This window comes from Sarcophilus harrisii, chromosome 3 (genome assembly GCF_902635505.1).
Source record: "Sarcophilus harrisii chromosome 3, mSarHar1.11, whole genome shotgun sequence".
Lineage (NCBI taxonomy): Eukaryota > Metazoa > Chordata > Mammalia > Dasyuromorphia > Dasyuridae > Sarcophilus > Sarcophilus harrisii.
In genome coordinates, this window is record NC_045428.1 from 283,942,189 (window position 1) to 283,963,393 (window position 21,205).

Consider the following 21,205-nt stretch of genomic DNA (forward strand, 5'->3'; position numbering starts at 1 on the left):
CTCTGAACAAGGTCAGACATAACACATATACTTTAAAAGGCTTCTTTTAAGTAGGCAAGTCTTATGACAGTCCCCGAAGGCACATAAACTCCAAGTCTCTTAGAGAGAGGAGGAGACTTCAAATTTCTTAGCAATGCCATCTCTCCAGTATCCCAGATTTTAATTTTAGGGATTTATAGCAAACACAGTACTCTGAGAGAGACAGGTCATTTAGCTTGGAATAAAATCAGTAGGTGATTAAAATTAACCTTCCTAATTATACTCCAAAGTCATAGCATAGACTTTGGAATGCTGCTGTAAAACAGTCTGAAAAATGTTAAATTTTTCTTTAAACTAGATCAGTAGCTGAATTTAAAGGCAGCTGAAACTCAGCAGAAAACCATTCTGAGAAAGCCCCACCAGCAGTGCCTCCTGGTCACCTGTGCTGAAAATTGTTCCATAATCAGATCCTGATGCTTACAACTTACCTGGAGTTATCAGTTTCTCACTATCACTTGGGTGTGTGCTATGAGGTCTCAGCTGGTGAGGAAATGTCAAGTGTTCACTAACCCTTAAGATATTGAAGATGTAATTCTCTTCACAACCTCTGCCAAGCAAAGTGATATTGGCAAGATTAGCTGTTCATTTTTTAAAGACTGTAGAACATTTCTCTTGGGAATTTGGTTGTGAGTCAGAGCCAGATTAAAAAACTGGGTGCTGGGAACTAAAATAATCCAAAATATAGAAATGTATCTAGTTCCACCAGTGAGGGACCATTAGTACAAGAAAGGATGATGTTCAGGGCTTTTTCCCACAAAGACCACCAGAAGTGATGCTCAACTTTTCACTAAAGGGTTTGAAAGAGACAGCACTGTTAGAAAGGAGAATGGAGAAGGAAGATGAAGAAGCCAAGAGAAAAATGTTCATGAACTATATGAAGGATAAACACATCCATTGGGGCATGCAATTACAGTAATAGGGAAATGGAGAAATAAATTGACTTTGTTCCCTGTGCTGTGATTGATGTATATAATTTGTTGTTCAGTCATTTTAGTCCTGCCTGGCTCTCGTGAACTCGTTTAGGGTTTTCTAGGCAAAGATACTGAAGTGGTTTGCCATTTCCCTCTCCAGCTCATTTTATAGATGAGGAAACTGAGACTAATAAGGTTAAGTGACTTATCTAAGTCACTAAGCTGTAGTCATACAGCTAGGAAGTGTCAGAGACCAGACTCAAACTCCAGTTCCAGCATTCTGTAACCTATCTGCCCTAATCTCAAATTAGTAGTTTAGGAGGGAATTATGAACTATCAAAAAATTATTTTAATAAAATTTAATTAAAAAGTTATTAAAATCCCTAAAAAATCTCTTCTTTGAATTTTTACAATATCTAGAAGCAAGTATTAACTTTGCTTTCCAAATGAAGAAAATTAAGTATAGCAAAATAAAATGCAGTGATAATTGTGGAAATATATAGAGAAGAATTGCATATGTTTAATACATATTGGATTACTTGACGTTTAGGGGAGAGAGTGGGAGGAAGGGAGGGAAAAAAAACTGGAACACAAGGTTTTGCAAGGGTGAATATTGAAAATTATCTTTGATGTGTTTTGAAAATAAAAAGCTTTAATAAAAAAAAAAAATAGAAGGCTGGCCACCTTCTTATTCACTCTTTTCCTGTTCATTATCATTCTGGCTAGAAATTGGAGGCTGCCAGCCAAGGCCTTTAGGCACTTTTATATAATTTCCTGGGTTTTATGGGTTTTTGTCTTTTGTTTTTGCTTTGGTTTTTATTTTGTTTTTTAAAACCAATAGGTATTTGGAAACATAGGAAAAGTCACCAATGGTTGCTATTAGTTAGATCTTGACTTAAAAAAAAAAAGGCATGCAGAGCTAAAGGTTAGTTAGAGGCTACCAAGCTGAGAAGAGAGCCCTTAGGCTTCCTAATTTTTTCCGCTAAATCAGGCTCCATCTCTCACTTAAAATATTCTGCTTCTCTCCTCTCCCCCAACAATAGCCTTTAAATTCTGCTCCTAACAGTGCAAAACTTAAGCATTGTTGCAATGTTTGAATATGGCCTTCCATGGTGGAATAAGAGTGTGTGCCCTCGAAAAGGAACCAGTGCTTTCATTTCCATTCATAAGTATGGAGCCAGTTTAACTGAAGGGATTAATATTGAAGATGATTGATTCATTACTTTAGTGCTTCTGGCCCTTTGGGAAAGTTGTAATTGCAACAAAACCATTGGTCTTCTCAGACATCCTCAGATTGACAATGGGCAGCACAAGTGTTCTTATATGCTGCTGACATACAAGGTAACGTAGTCAAGCAGCTTTTGCAGGGTCCTCATCCTGACAAGTTTATAGGCACTTAGGCATTGATAGTATGACTGCCTAAAAAGCTTCAATACCTATTCAAGTGTGCTTTCTAAATGAAACACATGCTTTTTTATTTAACCTGTAAAACTCTCCTGGTCTCATTCACCTAACTTGGTATCTTCACAGAACCAATCCCTTAAATTATTCCTTTATTTGCTTAGAAGGGGCTACACTTGGTATTCCCTTTTTAGTTATAGCAAATGAATAAAAATCAAAAGTGACCCAGAGTACTGAGTCATTTTATAACACCACTTGTTAGTTTTTTAACTTCAGTTGGGTTTGACCTAGATGTGATGTAGGATTGGGAGCGGGGATAAAACATCAATAATCACTCTCTGTGTATATACTCCTGGATTAGCAGTTTTAGAGGATGTTTAAAAATCTAAAAAGATTCTAAAAACTTTTCACATATATTAATGAAAAGTGGGTATTAGAAACATCCCTGTGTATCCAATGGAAACCTTCTTAAAGATTTTGTCAATTTATGTCAAAGCTTTGTGCATGAATAAATCTTAAAGATTAGATAATACATTTGAAACATGAAGTTTGGAGAGATGAGATTAGGGTATGTCTCTTTACTGAACTGCTATAAAAGTTATTTAAGTGTTGCATGATCTTTAAGTCCCAAATTTGTAAGAATTGTAAAGGGAATGTCCTTACCTTTCTCTTCCACTTCAATAGAGGTATTGAAGAAAATAATGTTGATTATTAAAAATAAAATACTTCCCAGCCTCAAAGTACAATATAAATGCCTAATTTTTTTTACTGTGATTACAATACCCGACAAATGTATGTATCCACATTTTGCAAAAAAATTCCAGATAAACTGGCATTTAGAATTGTTCTTGAATAAAAATTTATACAAGCAAATGTCATGGTTAAGGTTCTGTGTCAGATGTTACTGAGTTTTTTCAAGCTCAGTATTACTACTGGATTAAAAAAAAAGAAAAAAAAAAGGATCACTTGGACCCTAAAGAGGTGACAGTTTATTTTTGCAAGGGAAAGTGGAAAATGTGTAGGAGAATGAAGGGAACCAGATTTTGTATATACATGTACACAAACATATATATGTATATAATACACATATATATATATACACACACATATGTATGTTATATTATCTATTATTTCTTATATTATACTATTATATAGTCATATATATTAAAATTAACAGGGAACTGTAACCAAAATATGTACATAGTAAGAAAGTGAGTTGTGTTTCTTGAATTCAAGGACAAATTAAATTTTAGGGTAGCAAATGAGGTGGCATTTTGTAATGGATAGAATACTGGACTTGGGAGAAGGATAAAATGGGTTTTCAATTCTACCTCAGACATTACCCTGGGCACTCTGGGCCTCAGTTTTCCAAATCTATAAAATGAAAAGTTTGGATATGATGAAGGTTCCTTCTAGCTCTGAATCTCCAGGATGACCTTATGAAAGAAACTGTGGGATATAAATGCTTCATTGCTGCCAGTGATCTTTGAGAAAATATGGTCAATGGAATAGGGACCATTGGCCTAGGGACAGACCAATATTCTCCCAGTTTTCAAATGTTTGGTGGGCCTGAGGAGATTTTTATGTCAATTCTTGCTAAAAATCTGTAATGTATTAAAGGGACAGTTTGTGGGCACTTGCTTAGAAAATTAAGAGATGATGAATATGTGATATAGGTTTACTGGATTTCTAAATCGGGGAGAAAATATGATTGGATTTCAAAAAGATATCTGACAAATGCATCATGGTATCTTTGGGTAAAACATGAAGAAATACAGATTGGGATACAAACAGTCAGTTGGATTGAGAACTAGTTGAATAAGAACAAAGAATTTTGATGAGTGAAATCTATGTAATATTTTAGGATTCTGTCCTTGGCATATATTCCTGCCTATTTGAAAGCCCACAGTAGTACAGGTTAAGATCCTAGGCAGATCTGTAACTAAAAGTGCAAGTGAGTTTCCTAGCTTTTCCTATAGGGAATAATCCTAGCAAATTTGAAAATCGAGAAGATGTGGTTCAGTCTGTCATCCAATTTTCTTTACAGAACTATTGACTACTTACTTTTATAAATAGATGAGTGTTCATTTTCATAGCTGTAGTTCATCTCCTCAAAAGACATTTCTAACCCTCAGATTCTATACGCTGAGAAACTATAGCAGTAACTTATCAGTATAGACCATCCTTAGTCTTCTTTCTGGACCCAGGTGATGTTTATATGCTGTTTTAAGTTTTCGCTTGGATTATGTTATTTTATCTTTGAAAAAACTCTATGACATAGCTAGTGCATTTTGCAAATGAGAAACAACGATTTCAAGAAAGTACTATGACTAGACCACAGTCATAAAACTTATAGGTGTAAGAGCTAGATCTTAAAGCCAGTTTTTTTTTTTTTATTATTAAATCAGTACTCTCCCCCTATATCAGAGTAAAATACATTATAAAAGGAATTTGGTTGTATTAGAGTAATTTCTAATTGTTTCCTCCAGTTCAAGTATATTGTAAATGTAATGTGATGGCAATTACAGACAGAAAAGCAGAAGCACCAAGAAGTGAATGAAAGGTGTTCTCTGTATCCAGAATTTTAAATTCTTGGTTGGACTAAATGACATTTAAGGTGTCTTCCAGCTCTAAATCATCTATAATTCTAGGTAGGTTTATGATCTGATGTAGTCAGCTCTAGTATAGTGGGCAGAGCATAGCATATAGAATGAACAAGATCTACATCCAATTCTCACCTCTGACACTCAAGACCTTTATAACAAGTCCACTTTGCCACTTTAAGCAGGCCACTTAATGTCTATCTGCTGCAAGAAACTCCCTTGGATTTACTTATTAAGTCAAAGAAGGTTCTAATCTGCATCTGTTTTAGAGGAAGGCCCACTAGTAGTTGTCCCTTCTGCAGTTTCCCCAGTGAAATTATAGACCTCTCTTCACAAAGCTATTTATATCTCATGCTTATTACATAACATTTCTAATCTGGGGCCTTCCTAAAAAGTTAATAGTTTTAAGTCATGGGATTATCTTTATAGGCAAGTACTTTACTGTTCTTCAATCCCCTTGAGTGAGTTCAAATTTGGACTCTTCTTATCCTGAATTCAACTGTGCATAATCCACTTCACATTGTATAATTTTCTTTCAAATTAAATGTCATTTGTTCATTTAGCTTATCATGAAAAGAAGGGAAAAGTACAGCCCTTAAAAGAAACAAAAGATTGTTTGATATTAAAAGAAGAAGTGAGTCAGTATTCTGGTAACATTCATTTTATAAAATACCTTACAAGAACAGATAAAGTACTTGATAACATAATAACCAGAATTGGAAAAAGAACGTTGAATAAAATATAAATTAATTGAACACATAACTATATTTGCCACATGTTAGACAAAATTTTAAAAGTATTTTTTTTTTTTTTTTTTTTTTTTTGCTGATAAAATAGTTATTTGGAAGAAAACCCTTCAAATATGCACTCAATTTCTGTCTTTTTTTCTGGAAACTTTTCCTAGAACCTTTAAATTCCAGGTTAACAGGTAGTACCTGAAACTATTTAAAATGTACTGTAGTTTGCTTCCAAATCTGTCAAGCTTAAGACACAAAAAATTTAAAATATAACCAAGTCAGATACTAAGTGCAAAGTAAAGCTTCAAGTTGAAAATCTGAGAGGAAAAAAAATTCCAAACATCTACAGGAAATGCTTCTGGTGCATAAAAAAATTCACATTATGAAGAAATCTTTGCCAAGTGTTCTTGGAATGTGAAATACTGACAGTTATAAAAAGTGGGCCCTTGGGAGTTACGATCAGAGCTCTAATGACCATTTGCCAACGTGTGAAGGTTCAGGAATAGGAAAGAAGAATAAGAGCCATTTCTTTGGAAGGGAGTTGGGCTGAAGCTATGCATGGTTAGCTTTTAGAGTTAACTCTGGTTAACTTTTAGAAAGTCTCGCTAGGATATCAATCTTATTTTCCTAGCAGTACAATAATAGATATTAAAAAACCAAATTAACAGCAGAAGCCAGAGATGAGTGAACTGGAAAGTCAATGGGGAAAGTTTGTCCACAAAAAACCTCACAGGAATTTAAATTTCATCTTTACCTTCCTATCATACAGAATACTGATCAAAATAAACAATTCTGTAGATATTTTTGATACATACAGAAAAAAAAAATATATGTATGTGTGTGTGTGTGTATGTGTGTGTGTGTGTGTGTGTGTGTATACATACACACACACACATACTTTTTAGGTTACAAATACATAAAATCTAGACCACTTCTAACTATAGAAGCACAAATTTTTGTTAAGTAGAGGGAGTTTTTAGTATTTTAGATATTTTCAAAATAATCTTTCTGATGTCCCCTATAAAAGAGAGCAACAATTCTTTCAAAAAAATCTCATATTTAATATAATGTTTGATGTATCTCTTTTCTTTGCTGCAAAAGAATTTCTGATAGGTTCATTTGAGATGATAAAATGATGTAAACTGTTGAACACAAAAGTAGATATTTTGATCAGTTGGAAAGTTTTCTGTGCATGAAAGTTTTCACTTTTAAAATAGTGCTCATTGATTTGAAGATCTTAGATCAAATTTATTAAATGTTCAGCTATCTTTGCTGACAGATAGGTGAAGGCTCACTTTAAGTTCTGAGAACCTGTGGAAGTTGCAATGCATTATTTTTTCACCAATTTTATGAAGGTAGGAGGAACAGATTGCTATTCTAATAAAGAAGCCACTTGTTTCTTAATAGCACACATATACAATCAGAAATTTCTTTAACATGGCTAATGTAGGATATGGTGTTTCCTTTATGAAGTATCCAATGCACAAAACTGAAAGCTGTGCATGCTATCAAAAGAAAAGTAAAGAAATTAAGTTACCGCAATCCAGAAAAGGAAGAATAAAAATATGGTCATTTGGGCTTTGGTATGCCTATTCACAGAATGAACAGTGAATGAAAAAAGCAAATTCCCCTTTCTGGCCAACCATCAGCTGAGAGATATTTGCAGAAATCAAGCAATAGAATGAAGATCCCTAACTTGTGTCTGCTCAAGTCTCAAGTCTCTTTGAGCATCTCCTACTGTGGGACTTAAAAATTTAAAATAAATAGGTGCAGTTCTGAAAAGAATTGAGTTTATGATGTTTTCCCTCTTCCCCCCAACTACCCCGGGGAATATTGGAATTAGTTTTGGGAAATGCTAATGTGTATTGGGCCTGCTTTTTTTGTCAACATTTTGTATCAGATGTTTGGCAAATATTCTTCAAATTACTGTAGACTGCAGGTGAATTTATCCCTGATGTTAGGCTTCCTAAGTCAGATATCTTTTACAACATGCTACTATGCTGATGAGGAAGGAGAGCGGCAGAAGACACATATTAAGGTCAAGATTAGTTTATATTAGAAAAGAATATTCTTAGGTGGACCAGGCAATTTAGGATGAAGAAAGGAGCACATTGATTTAGCTTTATCTTATTTTCCATCTTTCTGTAAGGCAAAGAAATATGAAAATAACCGTGAAATCTAAACAGAGCTATTTTAAAAATATTGTCTTAAAATTAGAGGCCATTTTGCAAAGAGAAGATCAGATATAACAAGGAAAGATTAATCTAGAGTCAGCTAGTGTCAGTTTGTGCAGTTCCTAAAATTGTGCTGGCTATATGTAGCAGGTATTTAATACTTGCCAATTGATTAAATTTTGCAAAATGGCTTCAGAAGAACCACTTCTGTATGATAAGACTGAGGAATTTTTGGATACTTTCACTTAATTAGAAGGGGCAATGAAGGAGTGAGTCTACGAATTAAATATGGATTCTAATTTGAGTGCACAAGGAGGAAATTACTAGGAACTCTGGAAAAATATATTGCCACAGTAGCATTAGCACTTAACAGTGCATCAAAGATTTAAAGTTTCCAAGCTAATATGAACTGGTTCCCGAAGTCGTTATGAACCAAGTATAATCATTCAAACAGGAAATGAACTGTATTACACTCTGGAAAAAACGTTTGACCATAATTTTATGTGAAAATTATTAATATAATTCAAAGAGGAGGCCCCATTATTCAGTATGCCCAATAGCAGGTGACCTCATTAAATAACTTCAGTATAGCATTATCCTATGCATTTGAATTTTGCGAATATCTGCAGCAGTTGTATGGCCATCTCTTAGATTTTGCAGAACTGTGATGATCTAGATCAGATTTTGGTAGATGAAACACCCCAATATCTACAGTAAAAAGAAAGGTAGTTCTTTATTACTGCGCAAATACCTCAGAAAGGATAGCTCCTTGATAAAATAATGCATTATACATTCAGATTCTACCCCTCTCATCCTCCTCCCACCACCCCAAACTGATGGTTTCAGAAGAAAAGACTCAGTAGTGAAGGCCACATACTTTTTTTTTTTTTGCATTTGTTCACTAAATTAAAATTCAAAAACCATTAACATATATAAACTGGAGAAACAGAAATGGGCATGTGAAGGGGAAAATCAAATTGAAATAAATTCTGATGATTCTTCTGCTGATATGGATGGGAGAGAGGTTACTAGGAAATGCTACAGTAGACTTGTCTATACTACAAAGGGTCACATATAGGTCACATACAGTACAGATATCAAATTAAACAAAACAAAACAAAACAAAACTGTAACTTGCCAACTTGTAAACAAGGAAAAGCATTTCACAGATTCAAAGTTCAAGGGAAGTAAACTTCTTTAAATTATTTTTTTTGTCAGTTCAACCCTGATTTAAAAGTATGGCTAGCAAAAATATTGTAAGCCGCACGCAGCCCATTTACATCTTCAGTACAGCAGCTGTCTTCCTTTGAAAAGCTGCACCAGTTGGGCTCTCTTCTACAAAAGGAGAGAGAAAACTTTCTCTTTTGAAATCCATCTTGCATTTGCTCTCACTTACACATTTCTAGAATTCCTCATCTGCTGATTTCCATTTGAGAGATTCAAAATCCAGGTAGCTATAGATTTAGCCTTGGAGAAACAGGAGGAGGGAAGGCAAATTCTCTTAGGATGCTACGGGCCACGTCAACATTGTTCTGGGCTATCTCTAGGGCTCTTTTCACCTCTTCAAAAGCATAGCCCTCTCCCATAAGTTTTGCAATTTTTGCATCAACATTTTCCAATGCTGCTTCAGGACCATGGGCTTTTCTATGGTGAATTTCTGGTGCAGTCTTGCGGGGCCGTGGCTTAGGAGGTCTGGCAGGAGCTTGTGAACCATCTGTGTTTAAAAAAAAAAAAAAAAAAAAAAAAGAACATTGATATGTAATGGGGGAAAAAAGGGCTTCTCTCAAAGGTACTAATTTTGCAATAACATGGTACAATTAATTCACAAAAGCTAAAAGCATTTTACAAATAACATTTCAACAAATCTTTTCAAATGCTTCTTTGGAAGACGGAAAAAGGGAGAGAGGGAGCTATTATTCTCATTTAAAAGATGAAGAAACCCAGATTACTATAAATAAATAGCAGAACACTAATTCACAATTCTATTTTCTTGGGTCACAAGAATGAGATGGAGAGAAAACCAACCAATTAGACTGAGATAAAACCATAAGATAAAACTCTTTCTTCCGTTAGTTTAGTATTACAGTCGATTCACTAGAAAGAGAAAATCTAGTGGCATGAGATTATGCTTCTTTAGCTCTCTAGTGAGGTTCCTATGATATCAAATGAGATTATCTGTAAAAAAAAAAAAATTGCTAAACTCAATGCCTAGAACATAGTAGGTGCTATATAAATGTTTATTTATAGAGGCAGTTATATAATTGCAAGATCCAAGAAATTAAAGACAAAAACAAATGAAAAGTCCAATGGATCATTGAATATTGGCCATAGCAGAGATGCTTTGGCTAGACACATCTTCTAAGGTCTCTTCTTTAATTTTTCAATTCAATGGAATCACAAAACCAGAAGGGATTCAGAGGTTCTATAGTTTAATCTTCTTAGAGATAAGGAAACAGGCCAAGTAATTCACTTGCCTACAGTCACATAGGTACTAAGTGTCAGAGGTGAGATTTGAACCAGGTTCTTTAATTCCAGAACCAGACTCTTTCCACTGTATTATGCTGCTTTCCTATTGTTAAGAATTCATGTTTTGGTAGTGACTGGAAAGAAAAAAGTCAAAATAGCATGTTTCCAAACTTTTTTAAGTCAGTGAATCATGATGACTAAAATCTTGATGATCTGCCCAAATACATTTAATTCCTTTTCCACAACCAAAACTGAGAACATTAAGAAGTCCTGTTATAGAAAATGTACAAGGAACAGAAATGTAGGAAGCAAAGAGTACACTAACTTAACTTTCAGTTGATTCGCATGATAAAAGCAGTTTGTCAAAGTTAAACAAATTACAGGGATGCTCAAGAGAGGAGAGCAACATGAACAGGATAAAGAAAATTAATTATAAGCAAAAATTCTACACTGATCCCTAGGCATCATCTAGCTTACTTGAGAGAGCACTTTAGCTATTTCTAAAAATATAGACTATCCCTGTCTAAAATAAAATTTTAAATTATACTCACTAAATATTACAATTTATATAAATAATGGAATATGTTTAACAAAAATAATACAAATAAAAATAACAATAAGACTAATCACCATATTAGTGTATTTCTGCCATTGTTTGTCCTTCAATCTCAAAGAGCACCATGACATTAGGGAGGTGGTACCATGACATGCAAGCGAGTTGGATTTCAGTGAGGGTGGGCTGTACAAAGTTACCTCAGTATATTTCTACAAATATCTCAAAGGCACAAAGGATTGACCAAACTCATTCAATCCTAATCATGGTACTACTGAAGCTAGAAAAAAAATCTCTTGGCTCTCATTCTGTCACAGTCTCTTATTCTTTTGTATTCCTCCAGCTCAAGTGAGTAAGACTGGATGGGTGGGAGAGGGGGATCCAAAGACAGGCTTCTTCATGAATCATTATTCTTAATGACATTTCCAATGAACTGAAACCACTTTAAAATTATTTATGCTTTCTTCTTTGCCCTCTCTTCCAACTCCTTTATAAACAGGAGTAGAGCCCTGATGGTTTTCTACCAAAGATAAACTTTTTGTCAATTACAGATTTAAACAAGATCAAGATAACACACTTTTAAAAAAGAGGCCCATGAGACCATATAACAAAAACAAAGGATGATGCCATGTGGATTCAGAATAAATCTGAATAACTATATAAGTTTTATTTTATGTTTTGTGATTATAATTTAAGATTATATGTGTTAAAAACAAAGGATGATGCCATATGGATTCAGAATAAATTTGAATATACAAGTTTTATTTTATGTTTTGTGATTATGATTTAAGATGATATGTGTATATATTATATATGTGTTTGTAATCAGTAATGTTCATTATTAGCAAATTGCTAAGTGCATGAATTATTTGTTTTGAAGTTTCATTAATTTTCCTCTTAACCATTTCCATTAGAGTCAGCATAGTGGACAGAGTAATGGACCTAGAGTCAGGGAAGGCTTGAGTTCAAATATGAACTCAGACATTTGCTAGCTGTGTGACCTTGGCTACAAGCTTCAATCTGCTAACTCATCTGTAAAATAGGGATAATTGTATAGCTGCTTCATAGGATTGTTGAGAGGATAAAGAGAGATGTTATTAAGCACTTTGCAAAACTTAAAGCATTTTTCAATTGCTACATATTATATAATTTGGACAATGAATTAATTCTTTAGGTTTCTAATTATTTTTTATAAGCTATTAGAAATTTTTAAAAAAATCAAACTGTTCTCTAATGGGATAATTAAAAAAGAATTCAATTGGAGATTAGGGTTTCAAAGAGAAAAATCAAGATTTTCAACATACTTCTCTCAAATCAGACTGTTTTATCACTAGCATAAAACATTTAATAACATATAAATGATGAGGATAAGAATGACAAGTATTTATTAAAACAGTTACTATGTGTCAGATACTGTGTTAAGCTCTTTACAAATTTTATCTCATTTGATTTTCACAAAATGGATTCTATTATTAACCCTATTTTATAGTTCAGGAAAGAAAGAGAAACCAAAGTTAAGTGACTTGTCCAAGATCATGCAGCTAGTAAGTGCAGTCTGACGTGAGATCTGAACTCACCTCTTCTTGACTCTAAGTCCAGTACTCTATTAACTTTACTTTTTACTTGTCTCAATGAACTCTCTGATCTTCATTGCCTATCAATTAAATTTCCATTTACTTAAAACAGAACTAATGCCTCCTTTACAATCTTCACTAATTATTAGAAGTTGCTTTGTATCATGTGCTATATTATGTAGTATGAAAAAAAAATGGAACTGAAGCTGTGCAAGCTTTATTTGCTCTGAAAGGCTGACATCTAAAAATGGCAATTTCTGACTAGTTATTTAAGTATGTTTATACTAACCGAATTTAACTAAAGTATTTTAGATTTGTGATGACTAATACCAGTTCTGCCACACAGTTCTGATTTATTAGAAAGCTGTTTTAATGCTGGACCAGTGCTGGACCACATTAGTAAAAAATATCTGTAGCAGATCTTTTTGTAGTGACAAGGAATTGGAGAATGAGTGTATGCCCATTAACTGGGGAATGGCTAAATAAGTTAAGGTATTTGAATGTAATGGAGTATTACTGTTCTGTAAGAAATGATGAGCAGGATGATTTTAGAAAAGTCTGGAAAGACTTACATGAAGTGATGCTAAGTGAAATGAGTAGAACCAAGCTAATGTTATACACAGTGGCAACAAGATTATATGATGATCAACTGTGATGGACTTGGTTCTTTTCAACAATGAAGTGATTCAAAACAATTCCAACTGACTTGGGATAGAAAATGCCATCTGCATCCAATGGAAAAAAAAAACATTTAAAGGCTGAATGCAGATCAAAGCATACTGTGTTCATCTTTAGTTTTTCCTTCTTATGGTTTTCTCTTTTTTTCTTATTTTTCTTTTACAATATGACTAATATGGACATATGTTTAAAATGATTATATATGTATACTCTATATCAGATTGCTGTTTTGGGGCAGAAGAAAAAAATTTGAAATTCAAAATCTTATTGAATGTTGAAAATGAATATTGAACATTGAAATGTTGAATGTTAAATATTGAAATGAATGTTGAAAACCACTTTACATGTATCTGGAAAAAATAAAATCCTATTAAGTAGGGGGAAAGGAGAATATTAGAAATCAAATAAGAAAGGACAGCAATAAAAAGTAAAAAAAAAAAAACATCAACCTTGATTTAGGAAAAAAAGTAAGGAAAAAAAAATACAAAACTCTCATAGAACTTTGAATATCTTCTGTTTTTACAAATATGAAAATGTCTATTAAACATCCCATTGTATTTCTCTTTTAGACTGTGTGAAAGAGTAGTTAAAAAAAGAGGGGAGGGAGGAAGCCTGATATTCCATAGAATGTTCCAAAACCATGGTCCTTCATCACCTCTGCAACATCTTCTTAAATCTCTCTCTTTTTTTTTTTTTTTTTTTTTTGGTGGGGGGCAAGTTCATCCATGCTACTAGATGTTATTTTCTTCCTTTTGGAAAGTAATCATTTAGTAATTTGGTAAGAGAATAGGATCTGGTACTATTAAATTTTAAATCTTTATTCTGCCACTAAAATTATGCTATTTCTGAGTAAATCATTTAGTTTCTCAATATATTCTACTTAACAGAGCTATAAAATGGGAATACTACAACTAATGACTGTTTTAGTAGGAGGTAGTGGGGATTAATTAATCTTACTTGCAATAGAGGAGCTAAAAAGACTATTAATATGAGAGGACAATAGCTTCACGTCTACATTGGTAATTAATACATCCCAAAGTTAAGGAATAAGAAATATTTCCAATGACCGTCAAGATCATGTGAGAGAGGAAAACACAAGTTTTATTATATACCTTTAATCCCACAGTAAGCTACCATATTACAATTTATAATATAAATTATAAAGCACAGTATCAATAAGCAAGGACTGTTAACGTGAATAAATATAAAGGTATTTTTAAGAATCAGGAATTCTGAGTTGATGATTATAGAATTACGTTTAGCAAATCAACTGAAAAATCATTTCTCTATCACACTAGCAGCGCTTGAAGAGTGCTCTTCACTAGTTACCAGATGTTCCACACTTACAAGTCTTTTTTTTGACAATGTTCCTCCCAAGTCTAAAGTACTTGACATCATTTGATCATGAATGTTAGCAGAAAGATGCAATGATAACAGAAGTAGAAAACTTTAATCACAATGTAGCTTTTGTCATATGTTATATAATATTTAATTCTAATGCAATGAAATTTTGGGTTTTTTAAAAGCTAAAGTACTTAGACTTTAAATTAGCCATCTAAATGTTTAAATAGCATTCTTTTTAGTCACTTTAGAAGCTATCTAATTATGCCAATAAAATTTTCATCAACTACAAATATCTCTGAATGATCCTTCTGGGAAATTATTTTTGAAAAAACTTAGAAGCTTAATATTACCCAACTGTCATAACCAATCTTATTTAGCAAATTTGTCTCTGAACTATTTGCATCAGTTTTGAAAAATCAAAACTCTCACAAGTTAGAGATTTTTCATTATGAGGATTCATTAAAGAATCTCTTCTCAAAAAGGAGTTGCACAAATGTTTTCAGTAACAATAACTGTGCAGTCTGCCAAGATAAGGACTTTAAACTGGGTTGTGTTTGTTTGGGTGTATAACTTCTGGTATATTTGTTTAAACAATAGCCACAATCCTTTAGAGTCACACCTTATCTAAATGTTTTCCAGTTGATTTACCTTCCTAATTACATTTTGCTTTGGCTAATGTGGGAGTCATTTTTCATTCACTGAGGACACACCATATAAGGAGGGATGGCCTAGAAAAGGGCTGGATAGAAAGGAGAAGCCCATCTAGGATAAAATGTATTTTAACTAATTCAGGCAGACAAATTAAGAGCTGAAGTAATATGCTGCTATTTTGCAGAGAAGGAAAGCAAGGAACATAAAGGTTAAACCATTTGTCAAAAATCATTCAGAATATAATGACCAAGAATACAGGTCACCTAAATCCTAGCCCAATATTCTTTTTAAAATAGCTGTTTCATTCTTTAATCATCTTTATAATCTTCATCTGTCTTACTCAATGACATGGAAAACAATTATCAGCATGGTATAGAAACCTACAGCAGTGAGGCTTCCATTTTGTAGTCTTCAGTCTTTCCCATCTCTCTGGAATCCTTGATCAGATTAGAATTTAGGAGTAATTTTAATCCCACTAAGAAATCTAAACCTTTGATCAGTTCAAGAAACCTTTTCATCTTCTTTAAGGATATGCTTACAATATATGCTCACATTATAATCAGTCCCTTTAACAAATCATTTAAAACTACAACTAAGAATTATTTACATTTGTTTCTTTTGTAGCCACAGAAATTATTTTTTTTTCTTGGTTACTATACAATATGAGCTACAAATTACTTCAGAGTGTTCTGTTTAATGAAGGGAACTCTACTGGCCAGATTTCTTTCTAAGCAAAATTACTTGCAAATATATTTCTGTTAGACTTTTAATTAAAGGATAGACTATTTTTTTTTAATTGTGCATGCTGTGGGGAAATTTTTTAACTTAATTATTAAATATCTTTCTAGAGAAAAAGATAACAAGCATCCTTGAATTGTTTAAAAAAAAAAAAAGAAAGAAAAAAGAGCATCTGTATAAAGGATTATAAAGGATCTTTTCACATTACCCCCCAATGGTTAATAACCTTTTCAGTGTCAAATTATAACTGGTTTTTTAAAAGCTATCAAGCTCTAATGCTTCAGCAAATTGTAAGCTTCTTGGAGTCAGGGTTCTTCTATATGTATTTGTATTCTGAAAGTTTAGCTTAGCCCAATGCCCTGTACACAATGGATGTTTGCTATATTGAACTGGACATGTCATACATTCACTATGGTTAAGATAACACTATACAGCACAACCTAAAATTCTGTATGAGACTAAACAAATTAGATGGAAAATTCTGAAGAGTCTTATTCCATTATAGTGAAGTAAGTTTCTTTATGAAGCATCATATATTAATGAAATACAAGAGCTGCTAAATTGAAATTTCCTTTAAAATGATATTAAATATTATTTCAAATTATAAATCTGAATATATAACATCAGAATACATGTATTTTGAATAGCATATACTTTTAATAAACATTTATTTCTTTAATATGTTCAACATTCAATTTAAATAAATATATATTCACTACATATTCAAATGTTATACATTAAAACAATTTGAAATCTAGAAAATAATACTAAATACACATCAATGCTCTATCAACTTTATAAATATGAATATCAAACAACATAAAGATAACATTTTAACTAACTGAAATTAAAAAAGAGAGCCTTAAATACTTATATAGAGCAAAAAGCATGACTCTATGTTTACATAATTAATCACTGGCAAAGTCTGTATTATAAATGAAGAGTTCTAACTCTTAGGAAACTATTCTTCTTACTAAAAATAAAAGGGTGAGGGGGAGAGAGGGATTTAATAATAAATCCAAGCAGTAATGATATTTGAATAGAATTGGAAAGAAAAAAATGACAAGTGAATTTAACTGGTTAAAAGATATAAGGAACCCTATGTGCCCTATCTCTGTGCCTTTATGAATTCTACTGTAAGAATACAGACTAGTTAATCCCGGAATTAATTTATTCCATACACTGGAATTATTGCCATCATAAAAACAACCTTCCAATTATAGGAGGACATGATTTAACATGCAGTTTTCATTTAATTCAAATTAAAATCTTGATATACATCATGCTGGATAATTATGATAGTTAAAGTTGAGGATATAACATATGATTTTAGGGGATACTTTCTAGACATAGTTATGGAAAACATATAGATATGAAAGTAATATTTATAAGCAATATGTGCTGAATATCACAGGTACATAAGTTATTAATTAAAAAAGGAAGGAGCCTGAAGGAGAATGTTACAATGTTAATTTAGTAGAACTAAGTTAACACTCCATAACACTGTTGAAGGTTTAAAATAATTTTTGGGGAGGGTTGAAAACCTTAAAATACCCCTTAGAAGTCTTACTATGAAATTATGCAGAACAAACAACTCTTGTGTGAAATACCAAGGGTTGCCAAGTGAAAGAAGATAAGGTGGGAATATCTGATCCTATTATAAAATTCATTTGATCTCTATTGAAATGGAAAAGGAAAATATTTCCATACTACTAAACAAGAATAATAGAGATACTGTGGCACAGAGGACAGAGTTGGCTCCAGAAACAAGAACTGTATTCAAGTCCTCTCCTGGTACATAATGGCATTAAGATGCTGGATGAACTATTTAACATTTTATTCCCCCTACTTCCCTTCTCCACACCTTGATCCTTCCCTCATTCTCTAACATTCTAAGTTGTGGTCCTCTACAAAGAAGAGGTGTGATCTCCTTTTGGGGTCTGTTCCCTTATACCACTAATATCACAAACGTGTCTTATCTCTTAAGTGCAATATAGGAAAATATTTATTCAAATGAGGATATGGAAGGGCTTGTATTATAAGAAGAGTTACTTTCTACTGAATTTTAGTTATGACCTAGAATTACCTTAGAATATGATGTTAGGCTTCACAAATATAATGCATTCTAAGCTTTTTTCAAGCAAACAATTAAAATTGTGTGGCATTATATAATCCCAAAGAAAGAAGCGAATATGGAATATTGGAAAACAACTTATACACTTACTTAAAAATCCCTGTAAAATATTTTTTAAAGGACTACAAGATAAAGGATTACTATCTGCATGAGTACATGTGTCTAGGAATACAATTCCTTTCACATATTTCTAACTTAAAATTTCTTTGGAATAGAATTCGTATTGTTAAGATGTTTTCTAAAAACTTTTAACAAGAAAAATTATGGAAAATATGTTAAGGCTTTATTGTGTTATGTAGATGTGTATATACATAAATCATATAAAGCACAGAGACTCTTTAGACATGGAGATAAGAGGAAAGATTTTATAAATTAGGTCGTAAAGCACTTCTGAATCCTTCAAAAAATTCCTTCCACAGAAATGCTCTATATAAATATGAGTCATTATCATTTATTTAAGGAGCTATTAAAAAAAAAAAAGAAATTGGGTTTGAAAGGTACAGCAATCATACCCAAATTCTCATCCTGTCATCTCCAAAAGGACAGAATAAAAAACACATTAGTCTCAGCAAATAAGGGCTATTAAAATCCCAAAGGCACACAGGCATCCAGTCTCAGAGTTTCATATGAAAAAAACTAATCTGGAAGACAAACTCAGTCTCCCTACTGCTTTGTCAAAATCTGTATAAAAAAAAGAAAAAGGAAAAAAATACAGGACAGGATGGTAAGCCTCTGATCTGCATATGAACAAAGGCTCTAAATATTTACTCAAGAATAATCTGCTTGAGCCCTGAAGATTAAATATCTATAGAGTGTGCTCTAGAGAGGTTTAATGATTCTGCATTTAGGATCTTTAAACCTGGAAAGAGATCTCAGAGACTGTCCCATATAACTTCATACTTTGTAGATGAAGAAATTGAGTTCCCCTTATATAAAGAGATTTCCCCGAAAGTCACACAGGTTACTAGAAGGGTTTTGAACCCTGGAGCTCTTACTCCAAATGAAGGGTTCTTTGAATAATTAGTAAACAAAATTAAATGTCAATAGACACAAACTATCCTTATAATTCTCTTGAGATCTGAGGTACTTAATACAATGTTGTTGATACAACATATGAATAAGGACCTGGTAATATTGATTATAAACTATAAATTTCATAGAAATTGATAGCAATGTAGTAAAGAAGATACATAAAGTTGACTTGTCCATTCAAAATGAACTAATGTGTATTTGAGAAGAAAACTGTCTTGACAATATAAATGTTGTCATTTTCTAGGAAAACTATTCCAACATGTCAACAGGTATCCCTGAAATAGATGTCTCCCTGGAAACTTAGATGAAAATGAAATTTTTAATGTAAAATTTGATTTTTTATTCTTTACACTATGAAAATAGGAACTTGTTCCCTCTTTTACCAAGTATCATAATCCAGGAAGAGTTAATTAATGTAAATGTTAGTTCATAAACTCTGTAAGATACTTCCTGTATTTTGCTTTCCTAATGGGTTTATGCGTCACCCATTGAAGTTTGTGAGGTCATTCCTAATTTTAGGATGAGGAGATCAGACTAAAGGGCTACTGCTCCAGACTTAGAATCCTAAATTTTATACTAATTAGACCCCAGAAAGAGTTAGAAAGTACAAGAATGGATCTAAATATTGAGAGAGGGAGGGCCAGATGGACAGAGATTTCTAGCTGAGGTCTGAGTGTTTTCAAAGTGAGGCCATGTGCTCAAGTGATGGTGCCCTATCTCTGCAACATTATATTCCCACAGAGGATTTGGTAAAAGAGCCATAGAGTCTGAAGTTTATTGGTTACAAACAGTTCCATAATTTAAGTGTTCTTCCTTTACTCAAGGCTTTGTACCTTTGGATGACTCGCAAAGTTAGCAAAGTACTGCATAAATATTCATTCATAAACTATAGCTGTGACTTAGATGGGATGACTAAGGGTACCAAAATATAGAAGTGCAAACATTTTAATAACTTTTTTAGAAGTGTAAATAATTTCTATATGTTATATTTACATTTTGATAACACAACTCTTTCAGAAGCAAAAAAAAAAAAAAAAAAAAAAAAAAAATTGAACGAGCTACTAAGTTTGTGGGCTTCTGTTCTCAAATAATTATAGCCTAGGTAAGCTCCAACCCAGCTTGGCCCAATTTTACCTTCTGTTAAGCAGTCCTTCTCTATCCAAGTAAAAATAGGAGACATAATTGTGAAGGGTTCAAAGTTTTCTTCCTATTTCTTTTTTTGCCTACTTGGTGAGAAGGTGAGAGTTCCCTTCAACTTCATGATCATTAGACAGAAATTTATTTGACTGATTATCTGATTATAATTTGAAACTTATTAATATTATTTATAATTTAAAATATTATAATAATTAAATAAAATGCAAGCACCTACCTAGCAAGGGTGGGTAGATTCTGCCTCTATTTTAGGTAGAGGTGTGTCTTTGAATGGGACTAATTGGATGAAGTTTTCTCAGTTTGAGACTAAGTCACATGATCCCTATGCCTGGGCCTTGAACCCTGGGATGCAGGAAGTTAGTGAAGTTACAGGAAGTGATGTGATCTGTAGGAAGCAGACAACATTGGTGACCACTGGTCAAGGATGGTTATGTCCTTTTAGTTTATCCAATGAAACCCAGAAGCTGGTCAAGTTCCATAGCACATAGTGGGAGTTGGGATGGCTCCCAGGTGTGTGTCTGGGATTCTCCCTGTAGGGCCAAAATAAATGCTTTCTCTTTGTAATTGAAGATGTCTTTGATTAATTAATTTGGGAAAGGGGGTCCCATCCCACACAGTTTATAGGGGCTCAGTCCGGGATCTGTGGCTTCTCAGAGAGATGACTAGGATCCTGATTCAAAGCAAGGGCCAGGTTGGGTCCTCTGACCACCCTTGAGATCAGACTCTCAGCCTCCCTCTCTGTGAAAAATAGGCCCTGGGATATTCAAGGCTTGGAAGATCCGGGTTAAGGAATGAGTGTCAGCAAAAAGGTTCTGTTAATGACACAAGGCAGGGGCACTCTGGTGGGCCAGGGAGGTAGGTAACTCCTTCTGAACTTGATCAGCCAAGTCACTGGGGCTCAACTTTGTGTATTACAGGAAATCCAGCTGTGAGTTTGGATGCTCTGATGATCCAGTGGAAGGGGTCGCACTCTGAATAGGGGATCCTGGGATCATCAAAGAGAGGGAACAGTCCA

At 33.2% G+C, this 21,205-nt stretch overlaps 1 protein-coding gene across 4 annotated transcripts in view; it reads right to left on the bottom strand.

The window, feature by feature from the left end:
- Window positions 1-5,779: 5,779 nt before the first annotated feature.
- Window positions 5,780-21,205, bottom strand: part of CBLB (Cbl proto-oncogene B) — a 217,524-nt gene continuing 202,098 nt past the window's right edge. For all 4 annotated transcript variants that reach the window (XM_012544469.3, XM_023498954.2, XM_023498952.2 and 1 more), the window contains one exon: window positions 5,780-9,579. In XM_012544469.3, the coding sequence (XP_012399923.1) occupies window positions 9,320-9,579 (260 nt within the window). In that variant the 3' untranslated portion in view covers window positions 5,780-9,319. The remainder of the gene's footprint in view (window positions 9,580-21,205) is intronic.